Here is a 22,460-nt window from a genome sequence, read left to right as displayed (position 1 = left end):
TCCATGATCTCCCCTGCTTTAGCATTAGCTTTGCAGTTGACCAAATAGGTTATATAGGCTGCATTTTGGCTTTGCAGCCTAGGGCACAATACCAGAACCTGAACTGCCTTTAATATATGCATATCTCATAAATTTGTATTACATCTGTATTACACGTGAGCTTGTGCATTCTGTGAACTCTTAGTAGGTTGGGGTGATTGCTGAAGTGCATTAAAGTACTTCAAAAATGCTAAAGAGATCACACCATGTTTCATGCACTATGATTCTAAAAAGTTCAGATGTTTTTAGTCTAATGCACAGGGCCAAATTCACACCACTGATTAAATTTTACAGCACTTAATTTCATAATCAGAGCATGCAGCTGAAGTCTTATTCCTCCCAGTCTGGTTTTCATGTGCTCTCAGACAGACAGGACATAAACACCCACGCACAGCACGCTCTCGCTTTCTATCTGCCACACAAACACAGCCATGCATATGCATATTATATGCACTGGTTTTATTATATTTAGGTATTGTACATACACATCACGTCGGCACACCTTGATCCTAAGCTTTCCAATGACACAGCGTAATCCGCAGAGGGACTCATTAAAAACAATAAGCACCTCTAACTCCCAGCCCCAGTCTGACAATGGAGACCTCTTCCACGCACAGAGAAATACATGCTGAGAATTCAATGAAAGAAATGCACTTAGGGAATAAACACTGACTCATTCACAAGAATTGTAACCATAAATTAGCCAATTTAAGGGTTAGAAAAACCCCATGTGTTAAATCACAACTTATGTCCTTTCTATATAATCTTTGCTGAACTAAAAGCCAACAAGATTACATGTAGAAAAGGACAAAAATAAATAAAATAGAATGAACAGCACAGCGGATGCATGAATATTACACATTAAAACAAGTACAGACACCGTCTGTTTCTAAATATAAAGAATATGATGCAGTTCGGTGCCTGTATGAATCATCACAGAGCAGGAGTGCCAGCCTGAGACCTATATTTACCTTTTGCTCATTATAAAGTTTATACTGTCATGTGTTCTGACTGCTGATCCCAGACCAGTAAGTGTGGATAAAGGCGCAAATTGGAGCTGTAAGTAAGGAGACAATCAAACCTGAAGCAGTAAAATGAGATCCTCTAATCTCTTTCAGTCATTACCAAAGGACACAATTATCACTTTAGCTCCTCTAATATGTCATACTTTGGACATGTGCCACACTTTTTTAAATTACAGTGTAGTGTCTAAGGCAAGAACAAATCAAGGGTAATGAAAATACAACCAGGCCAAGTCTGAAAATGAAGAGGGGCTGAATGAAAGATGCCCCTATGAGCAGGCATAGAATATTATTAAATATTTAACTGGATTTAAAATTGCATGCTCCTTTGGGGCATGTGTTGAGTAATTTTTATGAGCATGGAAGCTATTAAACCCATGTGAAATTGAGCGCATTATTATAGTTACGTGTCAATCAGGATTAAAAGTCATTATTGGCTGCAAAAGTTATTTTTTTCCAACAAAGTGTTAAGCATAGTGTTGTTTTTTAAATGCAACTAGCAGAAAAGAGAAATACAATCGTAAACCATGCAAGCAGTAAGTCTCACAGCAAACACTTGACCCGTTGGGCCTGACAGATTATGTAACTTTTCTTGTTGGATCTTCAGATCACATGCAGCTACACAAAGCACAAACACAAGTTGTGAGAAATGCAAAACGATGATATGCACTTGCAAATACTATCACGATAAACTAAAATAAAAAAAAAAAAAAAAAACTTTTGCACTATTTGTGTAAACCACCCAGTCAGGTGTATTTAGTACCACGGACAGTCTAAATGGCGCTAAAAGGGATAAACACTTAGTAAACAAGGTGTTTTTGGTAAATAACCATAAAACAAAATGCAAGACAATTGCTCACCAATTTCCTGTCAGCGAGGGCAGGTGAGGAGCAAAGGCTGACAGCCAATGCAGCGAAGAGGATGGGACACCACGGTGAATCCATACCGCTCCTGCCTAACACAGTACTACTAATCCATCGCACACCTCCGCTAAAACAGCATGATTAACGCCGACCCAGGTGCGAGCTGCTCGGACGAGACTCGGACTAAAGAGGCATGTTGGAGGAGAAACGCACCGGAGAACCGCAGAGGCAATATTTTTAAATGAGAAAATCGCTAAATGGCAACACAATACAGGCGTTGTTTCAGCACCACAAACAGCAACCAGCTTCACGGAGGAGCCCCTCCTAAGTTACTGACGTCAACACACATGGTGAGGAGCGATGATGCTGCAGCATGCAACAGCGCCCTGGATGGATGGATGGATGGATGGATAGATGGATGGATGGCAGAGAAAAGCGTTGACTAAATGATAATTGCCCAGAAACGAAGGCAACACATGAAAACAGTGATTTGATACATTTTTTCTCCTTGCTCCAAATTTAGATTTATGAGGAACACATGACAAAAAAATCATAGCAAAAAATGGAAAGCATTATAATTAAATTTGCAGTGACATATTTCAAGTAAAAAATAAATATTGTTAATCATTTCGTAGTGATTTATTATTGATAATATTAGTTATTGTAGATATTTAGAACACAGGTGCAGCCAGACTAATACAGTGACACACACAAAGATACTGAAATATACTACAGGAAAAATAGAAATACATACCTACCTTTTATGATGATTTTAGAATACAAGTTCTGTCGGGCTAATATGGTGACAAACACAAAGATACTAAAATATACTATATAAAAACACACATCGGTCTAACTTTTAGAGTGATTTTAGAGTGCAAGAGCATTCACGACGATACAAGCGAAGATACCAAAACTACAACATATTGCCAGTGGAAGATCATTTACTTTTATAACACTATATACTGTATTACGAATGCACATTCCATTACAAGTAAAAGTTCTGCATTCAAAACCTTGCTTGAGTAGAAGTACAGGTTTAGTTAAATGTACTTCAAGTATCGCAAGTAGAAGTACTTGTTGAGCAGTTAATGTTAGCTTTGTGTATATACTGCTGGCTAGTTTATTCTGCGACAGTGCAACATATTGTATAAACTAATTTTATGTTTTGTAGGTAAAATCTTAATTTGCAAGTATCCAGTAACAATAGCTGAAAAATAAACATAGCAAAGTATAAGTACAATATTTTCCTCTAAAATGCAGTGGGACAAAAGTAGTTTTAAAAAACAAAATACCTCAAAAATGCTCTTTAGCACAGTAAATGAGTGTACTGGGTTAATTTACAATACTTATTATAATACTCTTGCCAAAAGCTAGAAATGCACAATCATGACAGCTGCACAATTATAAATGAAGCACTGTGGTGCTACAGAAATGCAACTTCCTACAAATCATATTCCAGATGCGAGGAAACATGGTTTTTTGGGTTCAGAACCCAGCAAAAATGATCACTATATATATATATATATATATATATATATATATATATATATATATATAATATATATATATATATTATATAAAGTAATAAAATGATAAATGATAAAAGTATTCCCACTTAAATTGTGACTTACATGTCAAAACAATCACACAAATGTTTTGTACATTATGTCATTGCACTGAGTTACTTTCCACCACAGTAGATTACATAACCGACTTACTAAATTAAGTGAATGAGCAACCAATCTGAAAAATGGTTTCAAAGAGGACTGATGAATTAACCTGTGATTTGTACTGCAAAACAGTTAAATGTTTACTTGCAATACTCTTTTCTGAAATACACAACCACAAATACAGACTGAAGCAAAACAGTAAGTGGATTCCTAAAATGGGTGCCATTTCCCTTTAAGAATGAAAAGAGGAGAGAAGATGATTTAATGCCCGCTTGTACAAATTGTTACTTGGCAAACTGCCGTACAGGCAAAAAAGAAATAACCATCAAGTTTCGACTGATTGATTTCTTTTATTCTTATTAAAAGTGTGTCGCAGTTTACACGCTGACACACCAACAGATATATAAACACTGATAGTGAAACATGAAAAAAATATATGTATTTCATATTAAATTGTTTTTTAAAAAAGTCAAGCACAGAGCTGTGAAGACAAAGCTTTGAAGATGAACACCACTCAGTCTAAGTGACTGTTTTTCTGCAGTTTGTAGCACAACATTGATATTTCAATGCACAAAGCCTGAGAGACGAGACTTGAGTAATGTGTGCCATCAAGAAATAAATAAACAAAGACAAATGGAGCCAATCTGGAAGAACATGGTAACAGACAGCCACTTGTACTCAGCTTTAGTTCAATCCAAACCATATTTTCTTTTTAGAAGCCCGGTCAGTGAAGTTGAAATATTTAATAGTTTCATTTTTGTCCGCCAGCAACTGAAAATCTGCAATGCGAACAGAAAAGCAGATATTATACCGCTCTCATTAGCCCTATAAAATACAAATGTAAAGCAGATTATATATACCAAATAAGACAAATTATAGGGCCAGAATGTCATTCAAGGTCTTCACAGAAGATTCATAAATAATCCTGCAATAGGAAGAGATTAAACGGTTAATCAATCAATTTATTTATGCACAGATAATCTGAAGAAAACATCCGATTTCCTCCCACTTACCCCTGGATGTCGTCCACAGATGTGACTGCATGTTTGTGAAGCTGCAGCTGGACAGATGTGGCTGCGCTTTTCAAAGCCGCTTTAGACTGCCCCGCTAAAAGTGCAACACAAACTGGGATTTATCTTGACCAGCGAAAAGGAAAATATCCAAAATATTAAAAGATTATATTGATAGCTTCGTAGGGATGCCCACTTGTCAAGCCCCTTGAGGGTTTTCTGGGTTTCCTCTGCATGTCTCCTTTTCTTAAAACATTGTCGTTTTTTTATATTTGCTAAAATCACATCAAATCAAAAATCTGTCTGATCTGCATCTTTAATGAAAAACTCAATCTAAATTCTAGCCATGTAAACTCACTGTGTCTGATGACCGCCAAGACGTGCAGGACGGCTGCCAGTTCATTCAGACTGCTGATGGCCTCAGACTCGAAAGATGAGGTGACTTCTGTCAAAAATGCCCTGAAAGAAACATTCAAGGACGAATAAGGCTTTCATACTGAATATTCATTACATTTACTTCAAGAAGAAGTGTTAACATAAGAATAAAGTTACCCTCAGAAAGCAGAAAAGATGACAGACTAAGCTGAGGTCATGTTGAGGTTTTAGGGAAAGTGGACGGAGGATATTTACCTGGTAAGAGAAGGAAGTCTGAGGATGACAGACAGCAGGATGCTGGACAGAGGAGGCATGTCCTCCACTGACTCTGGGGTGATCACCTCCTCAGGATGGGTAATCTTTAAAAATAAGAACACAGCAGCATTCATCACTCCCTTAATTGAAATGCTCAAGAACGTAATCCGTCAAGTCGCTTATCATGCGCAGGACGTGTGGGATATTGGTAGAAGACAAATGCTCTGGCAGGTAGGTCATACCTTCTGAAGTAAATGTCTCTTCTCCACAATGATGATGGCAAAAAGAGTGGAGAAGACCCCGCTGAGAGGAGTCCTGTCCCAGGTCTGTACCACATGGAGGAAGTCTGCCAGGCCAGGAACGGCTGATTGACACAGCTGAGTCAGGACACAAAGATTAAGATATTTTTAACACACAAAAAAAAAACTTTGAGCAAGTTGTACAGTGCTAGAACAGGGTTTCTGTTAGTTCTGGTAATTACTATATTTTTTTAAACTGAGAAACTCTGTTAACGTCCCACATGTTCAAATCTCTTCGGTCATTATGTGCGGTAAAAAGAAAAAAAAACAGAAAATTATAATTTTTTTTCCCGTTTCATAATTTTAAATATAAAATTTAATGAGGGAAAATGATGTCGATCCAGGTGTTAAAGGAAAACTTTCACTGTTTTATATCAACTCAGTCACTGTGGTTCATGCACAGGACCAGTGTTTGGCTTTGGCCGATGGATGGACGGGGAGCTTTAGGTGCTGGCGGCACAGGAGGAAGCCCAACATTGTTGACATAGAGCTGGTTGAAAATTTTTGTTCTATTTTATTTTATCGGAGAAAATGCATATAGGGAAAGGGCATTATTTGATTACAAGTCAGCAGCAGTACGCCCTTATTAAACTTTTATGAGCCACAAAGGCCAAAGCATTTGTGTTTTACATGTTGCCCAACAAAGTGGCGTAATAATTATTTTTAAAATAACATTATGCATGTGAGTCTATTGGTGGGACTTATTTTAGTCAGAATAAAATATAAAAGCAAAAGTATCATATTTTTAAATAAAAACTAACAAAAATCTACATATATAATATATCTCCAATTTGTCCAGGACATTAACATGATACAGGACACATCGATCAGCACCAATTTATTCAAACAGAAACTCTGCTGGAGTATTGAAAGCAGGTTCATCCCACTGCAAAGTCTGACAGTCTATTATACAGAACCAAAAAACACTAATAAGAAAACAGCTGGTGTGGAGAACAAAAGAGGGTAGAGGGATGAGAAAGAAATAAACAACTGCAGTTTATGAAGAGCAAAAGTTAGTAATGCACTAAATAAAAGCAATAAATCAACACACTGGAGGTTAATATGTCTGCGTACCTGTTTTCCCTCCTCTGGTTGCTTCCTAAGACAGCGAGCCAAGAGCTCAATAATCTTCTGAAAGATGTTGGCCACTACACCCAGAATGACAGTGGTTGGGTCTTCCTCATTTTCCTGATCCTGATTGTCCTCGGCTACATAGCTGTCTACCACCTCCTTCAAAATCCGCAACACTGCAGGAATGCATAGGTAACCCGCCTCTGGAAACCCAAAGAAAAAGCATGCTCTGAAAAGATGGTAATTCAGGTAAAGAAACATAATGCAACAAGACTCTTTGAGTGAAATGAAGTCTAACTTCTGTTACATGTTTCTGCTATAAATGCAGTGTACCCTTGCTGTAATGTAAACAGATAATGGAGGCACTCACCTGAGAGGAGGGTGAGCGAGCAAAGGTGGAGGATTTGACCCTTGAACATCTCGTCGCCCAAACCCACAAGTAAAACGTCTCGGCACACTGTCAGGAAGCTCTGGTAAAACGCATCATCGTCATGATGAAGAAAACATTTCACGCTCGAAAAAAGAATATTATTAAAATCGACAACAAATAGAGAGCACATCGAGTCTTAGGGGAGCTACTTTTTACCTTAACGTGTATTTCTACAGCTCGCTTGTGGCCTACGGAAGCTACCTACGATCTCCCCACCACTACATTAATAAGAAAGGTGCCAAAAACAAGGATATTTTCACTATCTGACTGCAGAAGTCATTTGGGGACAGGCTGGAGAATAATGGCACAAATAAAGAAAATAAGCCAATTTCAGTATGGCGGTATGAGCAGGAGGAGGCATGTTCATGCGTGCGTGTGAGTGTGTGTGTGTGTGTGTGTGTGTGTGTGTGTGTGTGTGTGTGTGTGTGTGTGTGGAGTGGAGCAGGAGTCTAAATTTACCGAGCAGAACTGAAAGTCCTGGAAGCAGGAGGCAAACAGGCTCCACAAAACTTAATGTTCTGGATAACAACATAACTGCGTGTTTTCATCTGCAGCCTTGGTACGAGCTACGTATTAAGAGTGGAAATGAGTGAGACAAAAATCTCAACTGGCAATTTATGAACAAGGAGACATGATTTAATTTGCAAGGAATCTGCATTTGCTTGCAGATAAATCACCTTGCAAGAACTGACTTTACCATCCACATAAATGATCTTGGTGCAAAAAATATTTTTAGGAGATGCAGATGCGCTCCAATACGGCACTCGCAACCATCCACCCATCCATATCATCACATCAAAACCTCGCAGATCTCACCTCATATTCGCTGCACGATTATGTCCGGTGCATCACATAAAACATAATAAGTCCTATACTGAGAGCACTTGGGTGTTGATTTGAGAACACAGGCTAAGTGTTGGTATAATTTTGTAGAGAATAAAACACATTTTCATGTGCAGCTGCTGTAGGTAATATTCTGTGCCTAAATCACACGTTTGTGCTGCAAAGAGCGTCCCATCTCCCCTAATGGAGACCACACACAATTTCCCTTTTTGCCCAAATTAAATGCTGATGCTTACTGCAGCCCTGCATATTCAGAAAGCCATTTCAGCTTAACTAATTATAGTCGGGAAAGGCTCAACAGATACTTAGAATAGGCCCAACACATATTTGTTTGGGCTCAATTCATTCTTAGTGGACGTTTCCAGTCTGAAGTCCTCATTTGAAAACATATGAATTGGCTTTTTGAAGCCATGTATTTAGTAATAATAGAGCTCACCTCAGTTATCTGTGCAGCCAGTGGTTGCGACTCAGAACCCTCCTCCTCGTTATTTTCATCGGTACGTTTAGTCAGGAAGGGCAGCACCCTCTCGGCTACCCACGCTGCTACGTGCTCCAGAGACAGCAGGTAGTCTCGTCCCTCTGAGGACTAGGACAGAAGAAAAGGGTAAGATTTTCTTAACTTTTTGACTTGTTTTTATATTTTACTAAACAATTTATATCTGGACACTCATGACCAGAAAACAATTCGCTAACAAAACTGAGTAATGGAAAAATTAGCTCTCCTCCCTGCCTCAACACTGACTGTAGAACTACTTCAACTAATTACAGACGCATAATTAAAGCTTCATCTTATCCGTCTGTCATATTGGCAGAAATGTTTATTTCAGAGCAACGCTGACATTTTATTTTAAAGCCTTTATTTGCAGGTACAGATCCTGTGCTGATATTATCCCGCATCCTTAAACTGCACTAAACATCTTCTGATTGTATGAATATAAAACGAAGCCAGACAGCCACCGGAAAAATAAAAGTGAAAAACAGGATGAGAAGCACTGTGGGTAAAATGAGAGACTCACATTGTGTTGCAGATGTGCACCGAGACGGCCGTGGTACAGGAAGACTTTCAGTGCAGTCTCCACACTGGGACTGTTAGGATCTTCGGTGGAGCTGAGGTGAGCGTACAACACCGACTATTGAAACAAAATCACAATGATTCACCTGTCAGAGGAAAACTGCTTCTCCAAGAGGAAACATAAAACACATTCATCTACTTTATGTATAAATGCTGAAGGTAAATGGGAAACGCAGACTGTTGAAATGAAATATCGATAAATGGTATCCAACATACCCTCCAGTTTCCAAGAACTGTATGGAGCTGCTTCAGTGGTCTCTGACCCAGAGCCAGGACTTTCTCCCGTGTTGAAGTGTGGCTGAACAGGTACTCCAGGTAAGCCAGTGCCAGGTCTGGTTTGGCCTCCACCGTCTCCTGGATACGCACTTTTCGATTGCTGTTTGCCTTATCCTAAAATTTACGATGATGAAGATGATTTTTACAAAGAGCAACAAGGATGTGTGTGGATTCAAACTTTTACTTTACAATAATACAATAACTTGACTGAGAGATTGAAATCTTAATTTCGAGCATGTACCTTTTTTCCCCCCCAAGACCATAAACAGAAAACAAAGTTAAAAAAGGAGTGGAAATGTATCTAATCCAACCACATTTCCATTATTCATTAGCTAATAATTCTGCATATGCTCCCTAATTTAAATGAAAATTAGGAATACATAAATAGATATGAAATATATATACACTCATACATACACACATGCACACATATATACATAGATAAACATACAAGTATATATTATTTGTAACCAAATATGTCCTGTAAAATTTTATTTAATTTATAACTTATATATTGCTTTCTTTTGTCATCTATAAACATGTACTACTGCCTTACTGAATTATATGTGTATAATATGACTGACCCCTTGCTTGGGCAGAGCCTCAGTGAGCCAGTCAGTGACGAGTTCGAGGACGTCAGCAGCCTGTCCCCAGCTGCAAATGCAGTCTAACAGCTGGCTGTACTGAGCTGGCGCTGCTCCTGAGTCCATCCTCCTCAGTTTGGACAGGACGCCACAGCTGGATGAGAGAGGGAGGTTAGATAGTAAAACAGAAGATTACAAATGGTGAAATTACATAGTAAAAAGCTGAGTCAGAGAGACGAGGACAGCGTCTTTGCACACCTGAATGTTGGAACTGCAGCTGAGGGCATAAACGAGGCCAGCTGTATGAGAGGAACGGTGCATCGCTCATCCTGGAAATCAAGAAAGTTTTACAGTGGTACTTGCTGATGGAGGGAAAAACAAAAATAATAACAATACAACAAGTGGAGGCTGAAGTACCTCAAAGGCCTGGAAATATTTAGCAATGACAGTTCCAAACTTGGCAAAAGTGTACTTCTGGGCCTCTTCATTTTGTTTCAGGGCCTTTTCGACACTTCTCCACAGGATGACCACAAGCTCCAGCAGACTGGACACAACAGCCAAGTCTTTTCCCAAAAGAGGTTCAGCCTGCTGAAACACACAGAATATACCCAAATTTCAACAAATTTTTCCATCTTATCTGATTAATGCCGTGCACACAGGGAATTAAAAAGATAGTGGACACCAAGCAGACAACACTGTCTGTAGCACGGGAAAAACAACCATCCAGTCCAATGGAATGACAGGACGGAAAAAAGAAGCACACATGGCCATATGCTGCGATGGTGATGACGTATTTTTCACAGAGAACGGAATACAGAATACTAAATAAAACTACTTTCTGTCTACTATTTTAAGTAATTATTCTCGTGCTTGTCCAGATTGCCCGTGTTTTTTCCTTGCATTAAAATGATATCTTGCGGTCTGCCCTCTGCCTGATTCAATGTGAGTGCAGCGTGAGATTCAAAGACCATAAAGATTTGAGTTGACAACTAAATAAACAACTACCTCTTCCAAATTTCAAAAACTACTTGAAAGCTTAATCTTCTTTGATCTGCATGTCAAAACTCATAAAGGATGAGTCAATTAATCTGTTGACATTAGAGCTGCACATGTTTTTGTTGTTGTTTTTTTTTAATTATCATTGCAATGTCAACTTGCACAATAAACACACTGATATTGCATTTTGAGTAAAGTAAGAACAAATTAAATTACATTATGTATGTAGTTGCTATTTTGTCTGATACGCATTGTGCTGCTAACATCAGCCCACTGACAGATTCAAACCTGGAGCCCTCTTAATTTAATTTACATTGTTTTGTGCAGCCCTATTCAAGAGACACTTACTCTGCAACTGTCCCTATTATGGATTGATTGTTTTGACTTTTTTTTTAATATAAAATATGCCAACCAATCGCTGATTCCAGCTTCTTAAATATTGGGATTTCCCATGTTTCTCAATACATGCTTGTAAACTGACTATCTTTGGATTTTGGACTGTTGCTTTGACAGAACGAGCAATTCAAAAACGTTTCCTTGGGCTTGAAAAGATAGTGGAGGGCAATTTTTTCTACAATTTTTCACATTTTAAAGACTCAAGAATACTCGTGTATATTCGTGTGAACGTGCTCTGTGTACTCTGACAGCATGAATGCCTGTCTTACTGCGCTGTTCTCCTTGTTGCTGTCATTCATCTCCGACACGTCACATTCGTTCTGGATGCAGCTGTTCAAAACCCGGCGAATGGCCAACATCAGCTTTACTGGAAGAGAAGACAAAACACCAGATAAACGTACTAAATCAAATGCAATATGCTAAATAATCTCTTTTTGGTTCTAAGGAATTTCTGGCGTGTTCACACACAGCACTTACTGATGTTAGTGGGGGCTGTGTGTTTGTGGGCGTGCTGGTAGAACTTCCTGGCGGCCATCGGGTTCATCTGGATGAGGGTGATGCATCGACAGCACCACTCCCTCTCCGACTCATTTACAGGGAAGAAGGATTTGAAGAGCAGATCGACGATGCGTTTGGAAACTGAATGGGAGTCAATAGCCAGACGAGCCAGCAGGTGGTCCATGTTGCACACATCCCAAAACTGGAGGGCAGCAGAAAAGAGAAAATGTAGGTTTTTTTTTTTTTTTTTTTACACCACTAAGCTGCATCTTGAAAGTGGATTGTGTCTCAATACAATTTGTCTGAATAACATCTAGATTTGTACCAAGCACTTAAATATATCTTCAGTATCAGAAGTTTATGACTGAAGCTGCTTGCCAACAATTTGATTTGTGTGATCGTTTTTTAAGGATCTGTAAATGGAAGTTTACTTTAAATCCATTTAGTTACTGTGTGTTTTTTAGAGATAGGCTTTTGTTTCAATGAAATGTCTTCACCATCTTAAATAACAGGGTCCCTTCATTGTTTATGTTGAATCTATCATTTTCATATCAAAATATCTGACTTTGAATGTCATTTTGTTGTTAAAGTTCAATTTAAATGTTTTTCATCATTAGCATGCGACTGGACAAATGAGACTTTAGAGATTATACTGCACGAGTTTGTAAACTGATGTTTTGATATAGTTTTGCTTTTGTTAAACGTGGCTTTAATACTTTTTATTTTAGAAAACATTTAAATAAATAGTCTATAAAGTCTTAAGACAGATTACTGTCTTTTTTAAATGACTCTATAAGCATAAATAAATAAGCAAAGAGAAACATTTTAAAAACTGTGATAATCATGCAAGACAAAATCAATACAATTAAGAGCCGGATGGGGTTTTTCTAACCAACAATGTATAAAGCAAAAAGAAACCCTATACATACAATACCTTGGCAGCTCGCACTGCCTTGACCTTAATTAGCATGTCAAGGAAAGCTGTGCGGACTTTCTCCGAGTTGTCATGAAGGCTGTATTTGAGAGTGGGCAGCAGTTTTTCCAATATTGGATGGCTGAGACTGTTGTCCAGGACAATAGTCAGACACTGGGGAGACATCACAAAAACCACAAGTCATTAAATGCCCCGTCTACTGCCAAAAACATTAGTCTTGCTATTTCTGTCTGCAATGATAATAAATCTTACAACTGGGCATCACAAAATCTATAGACAAGAATGCCAGTTTGTTTAACATGCTCTTAAACTTAGATCTTAGATGAGATTTCATTTCAGTAATCTAATTCTAAGAGGCTCCCCATGTCCATATTTTACATCAGGACGGAAAGAAACTGTATTTTCTACCTTGAAAACTGAGCAGCGGACATCAGGGGAGCTGCTGTCGGCCGCCAGCTCCATCACCAGCTTCTTCAGGAAGTCTGTGATGATCGTAGGAGGGAGGAGCTCCCAGCACTTGGCCAGGATCTTACAGACTCCGAGCGTAGCGTTGGAGCGCACAGTGGGATGAGGGTCATCAAGGAGGCCCTGAGGATGAGACAGGTTGTAATTTTGGCACTGAGTTTCATGTTCAGATTATCAAAAAGTCCACCAATTAAGTCTGAATATAAATATATATATATAGTTCGTTTTTAAGCAGATGATAAGTGTTGTGGATTTACAGCACCAAAAATAAAACAATGGATTAACCCCTTGAAACCTGAAGAGACATTAGTTTTCTTGTGCTGCATTCAGAAACCTTTCACAAGTATTAAAATATATTTTTTTTAGATTTCTTTCAAAAACATGGAAAAAGTGGGGCATGAGCAAAAAAGGAAAAGCCAAGAAATTATAATTATTATAATTTTGTATTTAAAATTAGATTACAATTTATTTAACTTTTTTATTTTTAACTTTTTTTTTCTTTTCTTTTGTTGCTTCAAGTAATTTTCTTGAACCTTTTTGCTAATTTCATGCACATTCATGGGCCATTTCTTGTTAAGTTGCTCATTACCTTTTCCCATGTTTTTGAGAGAAATCGATATGCTCATCTTTCAAAGGGTTAAAAAAATCATTATATCTTCAGTTCCCTCACAACAACAAGTAGTTAAAAAGTTTCTCACCATTACGGTGTCCAGCTGCTTTTGAATGGCCTCGTCTACATTCTTGTTGCTCTGCTCCGGGTCATGCACTGGGAAGGCCTCGGTGAAAAGCAAAGTGGCATTTGCCCGCACCTCGAAGTTTGGAGCCTTTAGAAATCAAAGAGAAACACATTAGACTAGAATAAAATGCTAAAAAAAATGAGTATGAATGAAGTTAGAAATCTGTATCCGTACACTTAAAGCTTTCCAGAGAATGGGCTTGTAGAGATTACAGAGCATCTTGTCCACCTTGTTGCAGCCTTTTCTTGTGTGGAAATAGCTCACGATCTGCATAAGAGAGCAAGGAGATCAGAGAGTTAACGTGATATCGTGCACATCATGACTGAAAATGCTAAAAAAAAACCAAACAGCTAATAAGTCTACCTGTCGGACTTTGGCATGGACAGGAGATGCTCTATGAAGGAAGACTGCGTTCTGCATAAAATCCTGAATGCATGAGCTCTCGATCTCCTCCAGGAAGTCCCCGCTAGCCTTCTTCCATGCTCTGAAGTAAATCTCTGTGATTTGAGTAGTCATGGTCCTACACAGAGCAGGTTAGCAGTCAATAACATGACAACACGATTGACACTTTTCAAACTGAATAAAATAAGTGTCTTACTTGCTGTAAAACTCCAGCTGGTTTTTGATGGTGCCGTGAATAACCCAGATGAAGTTTACGTTCCAACTAAAAAGAAACACCAGGAATCGCTTCCCCTGTGACAGTACACACATCGTCAGGCTGACAAAGTCAAAACCACAACAACGAGAAAGAAACTCAAAAACAAGCACAGTGGTTAAAAATCAATCGACTCACGTCATTGTTTCCAATGTAAAGCCACAAACCACAAAATATTAATTTAATCTTCATCAGACAGCTTCACATTGACTCAAAGACGACCTAACTTCTCTCTCATGTCAGCTAAGACGCTGTGGAAGGGTAAAGGCGTTCCTGATCTTAAAATGTGGTCTTAAAATGATCTTGTCAGTACTCTTGAGCTGGAGAGAATATTAGAAATGAGCAGGTGAAATTATTTGATGCCATCTGGCAACCTTTTATTCAATATTTGGATAAAACAACAGTGTAATGCCACTTGATGATTTTTGCTGTCTACTGAATGCAGGATCCTTCGACTTAGTATTGGGTGTCTGGGTTGTGCATTTTGTTTTGTTGTTTTTTTGCTTAGTTGGTTTGTTTCCCCTTTTTTCTTTTGTCTTACTTTTTTCATTATTTAAACAAAATCCTGAACGAGAGTGGTGTCTGTACTAGTTACATTAATGCACCAACTATATTAATGCTGCATTTGTATATTTATCAATAATTCCTATGTTTGTGTATATTTACTAACAACTGCTGACAACAAATTGATCCCTCTCAATAAAATGCTTCGAACTAAAAAAGAAAAAAATCAAACAAAATATCAACTGACTCACGTCATCGTTTCTAATGTAAAGAGGACGCTGAAAGCACTGAAGCAACAAGTCAATGATCTGCTTGTTGTCCTCTGATGTATAGTCCAGACTCAAAAGCACATCGTGGAGACTCCACACTCTTTGGATCTCAGTACCCTGACAACACAGGAAGTATCAAAGTTATTCAAAATTATACTACAAGCTACCAGGAATGATAATAAAGCCTGATGATGATAATCTCAAAGGGACAGTTCAAGATTCAGATTTTTTTAACAACATTGACATATATATCGGAGGTCAAATACTGACTGGTTTCTTCAAAATGAAGCTTTTCTGCAGAGAGATGAGGAAAGCAGTGCGGCCAAACTGTTCTTTCTCCTTCAGCGCCTTCTTCCACCAGGCCTCGCACAGTGTGTGGATGTGGCGCTGCAGAGGTGCCTCTGAGACAGGCAGCGACACCAGGACATCTGAGGGAAAGACACAAACATCAACATGAAGTAAGAATGACTTCCTACCTGAGGACACATCCGGAAAAATGTAAAAGGACGCTGACCGTGAAGCCTGTGGGCGATTTCCAGAAGAGCACTGTAGGTGTCACCGTCTTGTAGGACCTTTATGGACACAGCAGTCACCAGCGTCACGCCGTCTACAACAGCCATGACTTGTTTCTGAAAGGACAGTAAATAAAAGCAGATGTTAACCCTTTGAAACCTATATCGACATCAACTTTGTGCTGCACTCTTTCACAAGTATTTCAAACCTTTGAAAACAGCAAACTGGTTCTTTCAAAAACATGGTAAAAAAATGGCTATGAACCCCCAGATTGCAAAAATCGGTAGGTATTTAAAATAAGGGAAAATGTCTAGTGGAATAAAGGGGGGGGGGTTACTACACTGAATGACTATATTTATAATGACCATAACTACAACTTTTTTAAGCACCTTTTTTAAGGTAATTTCCTTGTTTGTTTGGGGGGTTTATTTAAGTTTGGTTTTATTTTTATTTTTCATTTTTTGCTAATTTTCAGGTAATTTTCTTGTACCTTTTTATAAACTTGTTTTTTTTTTGATCATTTAAGACACTTGGCTCAGGTTTCAAAGGGTTTTGATACATAGACAGGACTCTAAACAACAGCAATCGAATATCAGCTTGAAAATACATACATTTTGTCACAACTGTACATAAACTGGTTAACTCACAGGATCTGCAGCTGACGCCACCTCCATGCCGTCCTCTCTGCCGTCCTCTCTGCCGTCCTCTCTGCCGTCCTCCCAGCGCTCTGGAGGTAACTCCTGCAGGACATCCTGAAGGATGAGGCCAGTTTTCCCCACAAAGTCCGTCTCTGGTCTCTTGGCATCTCCTGCACCACCATCCTCCACATCAAAAGGCTCTGCTTTGTCCTTCTGCTCAGAGACACAGACAGGAGCAGGACAGACACAACTTGAGACAAACAGGATGGACACTTTAAATTTGTGACTGTAAAATAACTTTTCATTTCCCAGTTGTAGATGACTTTGTACTTTTTACATTTTGAGATCATTTGTTCCTTATGTTACTCATTGCCTCTTTTCAAATAAATCAGTCCAACTTGCCCAAGGTTTCAAGGCATTTTCAATGTAACTTAACCAAATTTAAGACTGATTTTAGACAAAAACAAGACAGTGAATTGGGATTTATATTTTGCCCACAGGTATCAGGCATAAAGTAAAAATACAGTATTAGGTTCATTGGTAGATTTTAATGATTTGAAACATCAAAAATGTGGACTTTCATGCAACAGAGCTTAAAGCATTTAATAAAAAATAAATTAAAAGATGTATAAATGAAATTAAATAAAAGATCATGATATTGAAGCTCTCATATGCTCAAAAATGAAGAAGAGATTTTTAAGGCTTCTTGAGGACGTGGTGCTTGATTTAAACCGATTTTAAAAGGTGTTAATTCAGCTCTATGGTTATTTTAGAGGCTGTAGTTTGCGCTGCTCTTCAACTGTAAAGCGTTTAAACTGAACTGTGTGATATTATTATTATTATTATTAGCTAAACATTCCCTAAAATACGAGTCGTACGTCAACCTGAGACACATCCAGCAGACCTCTGCCTGCTCTGAAGCTTTGTTATGTAACTTTACAAGTTACTCACATGCAGCTGGACGAAGCGAAGAAGTCCTCCACATTTTCCTTGCAGGCGGACTCTAAAAACGCCTCTCGCTTAGACATGTTTTCGGTTTTCCAAGCGATGTTAAGCGATGTGAATATCCCCAGTAAACCTGCGAAGAAAACAAAGCGACGTTAACGGTCATAGCTAACAAGTTTATTTTAGCTAACCTAACTTTACTGTGACAAAATCAAAACAAATATGGCAGCCGGTTGCTCGTCAGCGTTAAAAGTGTGTTATTTGAGAGCATTAATGTTACTCTAACCGTTTATACACGTGCAGTTATGACTTATACTCAGTAAAGTATAAAATATACACCAAAAAGTTCGTCTGTTACCTTTTTATTTTTACTTTTGTGAGCCGACAACCGCCGAATGACAGCCTCCCATAACAACAGTAAACCCGCGCAAATTTGGATACAGTGCGTCATGACGTTGTGCGTCAACTTTGACGTACAGACGTACTGTTGTCATTCTCTTCTTCTGCCACTAGATGGAGACAAACCGCCGCATATATTTTACAGTTTTCTCTTTACGGTGTAGCTGCACACGTGATTTTATTTATTTTGTAGGAAATCTATTTTATCGATTACTACCTAATCCTTGAGGGACATTATGCTGCAAGCAAGGTTGAATTCAGTTTTTGGCCCAGGGGCACATCTGCACCAACCTCCTCATAATATGGAAATAACTTGATTTCTTTTTCTTCTTTTTTTTTTTTGACCCTGTGCAAATTGGCTTGATTTCTTTACAGAACTTGAGAAGAACAAAATATAGCATTATGAAAATTATAAATATAGCTTTTGGGATTTTTTCCCCCTGTTTTTTTTTTTTCAAAGAAATTCTCCAAATCTATTCATTTCTTGCAATTTGCAGAACATTTCTATTCATTCACTTCTATACATTCATGACAATTTTCTGGTATAGGACATAAATCCTCCATACCAGAGTCTCATGACCATAGGGGAAAACAATAATGCCCACAATGTACAATGTTGAAATCATTAATTGAACAAATAATAACATTAATAAATAAAAATAACTGATAGTTATATACTAAAGTTAAAATTAAATTAAATCTACAATGTTAAAATAATTATTTAAAGAGTTGAATTAATGTTTGAAAACACTAAAATTAATAAAAATGAAAAAAATAACATTAAATATACAATGTTGAAATAATAAAATAATAATTGAATAAACATTTTACAAAAATCAATTAATTAAATAAAAATATAAAAACTTAAATTACAATAATTACACAAATCAGTGTTAAAAATATTAAAAAATATTATCATAATTTTTAACAGCGAGCACATCCTCTGGAGGCTCATTCCATGATAACTGATCTAGATATGTCTTAAACCACTGATATCATATTTAAGGTGGGAAATAATTTCATATTCTTTGTTACTGAACAGGGGACTAATTAAAAAAAAAAGTGACACCATTTTTTTCACAAGAGAAACCATTTATTCCTCAAAACCCATGAGGCATATCATTCAAAATAATAACATTAAGAAGGCAAAAATTACATAGCGGGTTTTTTTAAGGCACAGGATATATAACAAGAAAATCATTTAAAACCTCCAACAGTTATGAGAGCATGGCATCACATGTACTTACGACGTAGCTGTGTCATCTCAACGACAAGTTCTGGCAGCCTTGCTCATGAAATGCATTAACTGTTGTCTCTGCTCATATTACTCAGTTTGTTCAACTCACGTTTGGTGTTGAGCATCAATCAAACCCTGATTCAAGTATCCTTCATATTTTGCAGCACTTGTTCATAGCCCTAAAATGCCCCCCAAAGTCTTCAGTAACATCCAATATTGCACAGTCATTTTTAAAATTTACAGAGCGATCATTTAATTCCTTTGCATATGTGCATTCCATGTTTGTAATCAAGCATAAGAACAATAAGAGGTAAACAATCAAATAACACTGCATGACAAAAAAAAAATCAAAGTCAAGCCTGCTCTGCTACCTAAAGCCTACTTTTGTGATTGTATCTGTTCCTTTGGTAAGAGTTTTCTCAGACGACAAAACACAGTTTCGCACATTTGAACAAACTGGACAGAAAGCAATAACGATTCTGACAGATTTCCATATAATTCCCCTCAAGGAAACAAAATGCCATGAATACCCCTGCAAATTCTTATATATCGGCAACTCCATATTTACATAAAACACTGAAAACAGAGACAAGGCAGTTAGTGTGTCAACGCATTACAATAAGTTACAACACTCTCCCAGCGTCGTCATGAAATCATCAGTGATGGAAATAAGATCGGAAATGTTTGAAAAAATTGTTGCATGCTGAAATAAGTCCTGTAAACTATATGAAAAGTGAGTGCAACAAAATGATGTGCCCTTATATTAACAAGATCACTATATTACAGCAGAGAGGTGGCGTCATTATGTGAGGAGGGAGTCTTGAATGCTTCTGATTCCTTGAGTTGACACACCGTCTTCACTCAGATCGTACCTGCAAGAGAAAACGGTTAAAATTAATATATTTAAGCACTAAAATAAGCTGATTATGATCTCTTAATGTGGCACAGAACAAAGATAAAATGCAAAGTTTACCACTGTGTCCATCCTTTTGATATATCCTCTCCACTTAAATCTACCAGCACCTGCAATTTTGAACAAAACATAATTAAATTAAACATAAAATAATTAAATTATTATTATTAAATTATTTTTTTACATTTATTTTTCATTTTTTAGTTATTTATGACGTAAATGCGTGTTTTTGTACTATCAATTTGTGACTGTGATTTTTGTAGATTTTGAGATAACCAACATGAAATACTCAAAAAAAACCAAAAAAAAACAAAAAAGACAAAGTTTTTGGAATATATAAAGTTCTACAAAAGTGGATGTGCTGCTGGAGAATGCACATAATAGCTGCCAGAAGTTACCTTTCCCAAAAGCCCTTTGTGTTTGGACAGGAGGCTCCCTCCGTTCTTCACTGCTACATCCAGAGTTCTCCTGTGGAGCTCCACCATAGATACACTGAACTCAAACCTGCAAACGCACGTTTTTCACAGATTTTATGACACTAATCTGGAGTAATTCCTCAAAAAAACCCATTTTTTGTCAATTGCAGTGTGAAAAGTGAAATGAATTATTCGACAGTGGCATCCTTGTTATGCTTCCTGTGTTATTTGCTTCAAGCTCTTAAAAGGTAATTTCACTATTTTTCAACGTATATTCTCATGTTTTTGTGTCTAAGTGAACAATGGAGACGAGTTTTGAAATTGGTCCAGTGTTGAGTAAAAGAGATACAGCTGGCAGTGGAAAAACAGGTTGCAATGTGATGTTAATGGGCAATTATCTCCAACTATAATTATACTTCCACCAAAAGTGTTTTTTTTTGCCACTGACAGGCTCAGAATATTATATTAAGTGTCTTTTAGTGACCTTATCAAAAGGTAAGTTCACGATCACACATTAGTGTTTTAAAAAAGAGGGGGAAATATCCAGAAAACTATATTTATAATTGGTATAATTAAATATTAAAAAAATATGTTACAGAAAAAATGTAGGATATTTATTCTTTTTCAGTTTTCAATAATTTTCCCAGGTCATTTCCTTATTTCTTTCTTTTTTTTTTTAAATTACTTTTCTTCTTTCCTTTTTTCAGGGAATTGTCTTGTACCTTTTCAATATGCTCATGTTTCAAAGGGTTAAAAACATGCCGATGACAAAATTTAAGCACACGATAGTGCCGATATGTAAACCCACGTTTGATCATAAACTGGGTTGAGGGTCCTCTTCATTGTGCTCGTCTTCCTTCTCCCCGTCCGGCTCTTGTCAGGCAGCAAATAGAGGCGGATGAAGGGATCGGAGCCGTCTTTGGTGAAGGCTATCAAGTTACTGAAGACACACAGGACAAAATTGTTTCACTCACATGTTGCCAGTCACATGTTGCTCAGGTTAACTGTGCTTGTTTATTCTTAAATGTTACCAGCAGCAACTGCATACTGAAGAACCCATAAATTAAAACAAATGACGGAGACTTGGGCCAAAAACACAAATGAGCTGGAAAAAGTCCTTGAAAACAAGACCACCTTCAAACAAGTCCACCATATATCTCTCAGAAAACAAATTTAGATGCAGGGTGTGTTGGCAGTTGGGGACCTCACCGGCAGGCGTGCACCACCACAATGAGTTTGTTCCTCTGGGAGCTGTGTCGGACAGTCAGTTGGACCTCACCCAGGGGGTACTGGCTGGGGGCCGAGCCGCTATAAAACACACCAGAGTAAGTCAGTGTCGCTTCCAGAGACTGCAGCTGCATTATACAGCCGAGACAGATGGATAGCTCCACAGGTAGTCATATAAAAGATCGATAAAGATACATATTACAAAAAGAGCAAAGATAGCATTCTTTTGGAGGCAAATGCATACATTAAATTACAGAAATAAACTAAAAACCAATAAGATCCTTAAGATTATCAAATGTTGTTATCTTTGTTTTTAAGTGTGCATGGTAATATCTCAATGAACCAATGACAGGAACAGTTTTAAAAACAGTGGATCATTTATGCCAGTGGTTCCAAACTGGTGGCTCGCAGTCCAAAGTAGTTTGCAGGTCCATTCTGAATGGACTGCAAGTGACTCGTGACCTTTTTTTGTGAAAAACACACTTTATTTTGAAGTACAATGAATTTGCAGCACAGAAGTGAGGAGAATTCTGAAGTGTTGTTTCATGCTGTAGAGGTTTTTTTCTTTTTTTTCGAGTTCAGTGACTATTTTATGCCCCGCTTTTGGTATTATGTGGCCTTTTTTCCCAAAAAATAAGAATATGTCTGAGGGATTGGTTTTTGTTTACCAGTTGCTGTTTTTTTTACCGTTCCCAAAGCTAAAAATACTTTTCCTTCAGCCTCCCTATATGACTCTGGGAAAATACTCTAAGTGTTCGTCCCACATGATGTGTTCAATGTCTGTCAGAAATTTAATAATCCAACGGTAATTTTAGTTTTTACAAGTTATAAATGTGGTAAATGGTGTCATTTTAGTCATTTTTATTTTGGTGGGCCCATGGATTTGGAAGAAATATTTTCTTAAAA

General features: G+C 37.6%; 3 protein-coding genes across 3 annotated transcripts in view; all 3 read right to left on the bottom strand.

The window, feature by feature from the left end:
* The window catches only part of ptprn2 (protein tyrosine phosphatase receptor type N2), a 147,652-nt gene extending 145,429 nt beyond the window's left edge, over positions 1-2,223 (bottom strand). The window contains exon 1 of the mRNA XM_042510638.1: positions 1,921-2,223. Coding sequence (XP_042366572.1) covers positions 1,921-2,005 — 85 coding nt within the window. The 5' untranslated portion in view covers positions 2,006-2,223. The remainder of the gene's footprint in view (positions 1-1,920) is intronic.
* Positions 2,224-3,912: 1,689 nt separating this feature from the next.
* ncapg2 (non-SMC condensin II complex, subunit G2) lies at positions 3,913-17,795 on the bottom strand. The gene is given in 30 exon segments (XM_042510305.1): positions 3,913-4,522; positions 4,611-4,704; positions 4,966-5,066; positions 5,238-5,341; positions 5,480-5,614; positions 6,611-6,810; positions 6,978-7,077; positions 8,317-8,466; positions 8,897-9,010; positions 9,169-9,342; positions 9,813-9,966; positions 10,071-10,141; positions 10,230-10,400; positions 11,474-11,571; positions 11,682-11,904; positions 12,637-12,789; positions 13,045-13,224; positions 13,800-13,925; positions 14,013-14,105; positions 14,202-14,358; positions 14,437-14,531; positions 15,249-15,383; positions 15,537-15,694; positions 15,781-15,895; positions 16,427-16,539; positions 16,542-16,596; positions 16,598-16,630; positions 17,369-17,388; positions 17,391-17,495; positions 17,721-17,795. Coding segments are annotated over 29 exon segments (3,429 nt in total). The 5' UTR covers positions 17,446-17,495; positions 17,721-17,795; the 3' UTR covers positions 3,913-4,470.
* Positions 17,796-19,305: 1,510 nt separating this feature from the next.
* The window catches only part of esyt2b (extended synaptotagmin-like protein 2b), a 42,075-nt gene continuing 38,920 nt past the window's right edge, over positions 19,306-22,460 (bottom strand). Inside the window, exons 18-22 of the mRNA XM_042510306.1 lie at positions 21,537-21,635; positions 21,136-21,267; positions 20,310-20,415; positions 19,972-20,021; positions 19,306-19,870 (exon numbers count right to left, since the gene is read on the bottom strand). Coding sequence (XP_042366240.1) covers positions 19,801-19,870; positions 19,972-20,021; positions 20,310-20,415; positions 21,136-21,267; positions 21,537-21,635 — 457 coding nt within the window. The 3' untranslated portion in view covers positions 19,306-19,800. The remainder of the gene's footprint in view (positions 19,871-19,971; positions 20,022-20,309; positions 20,416-21,135; positions 21,268-21,536; positions 21,636-22,460) is intronic.

The sequence above is a fragment of the Plectropomus leopardus genome, chromosome 21 (assembly GCF_008729295.1).
Source record: "Plectropomus leopardus isolate mb chromosome 21, YSFRI_Pleo_2.0, whole genome shotgun sequence".
NCBI classification, from domain to species: domain Eukaryota; kingdom Metazoa; phylum Chordata; class Actinopteri; order Perciformes; family Serranidae; genus Plectropomus; species Plectropomus leopardus.
This window is presented reverse-complemented; position numbering and strand designations above follow the sequence as displayed.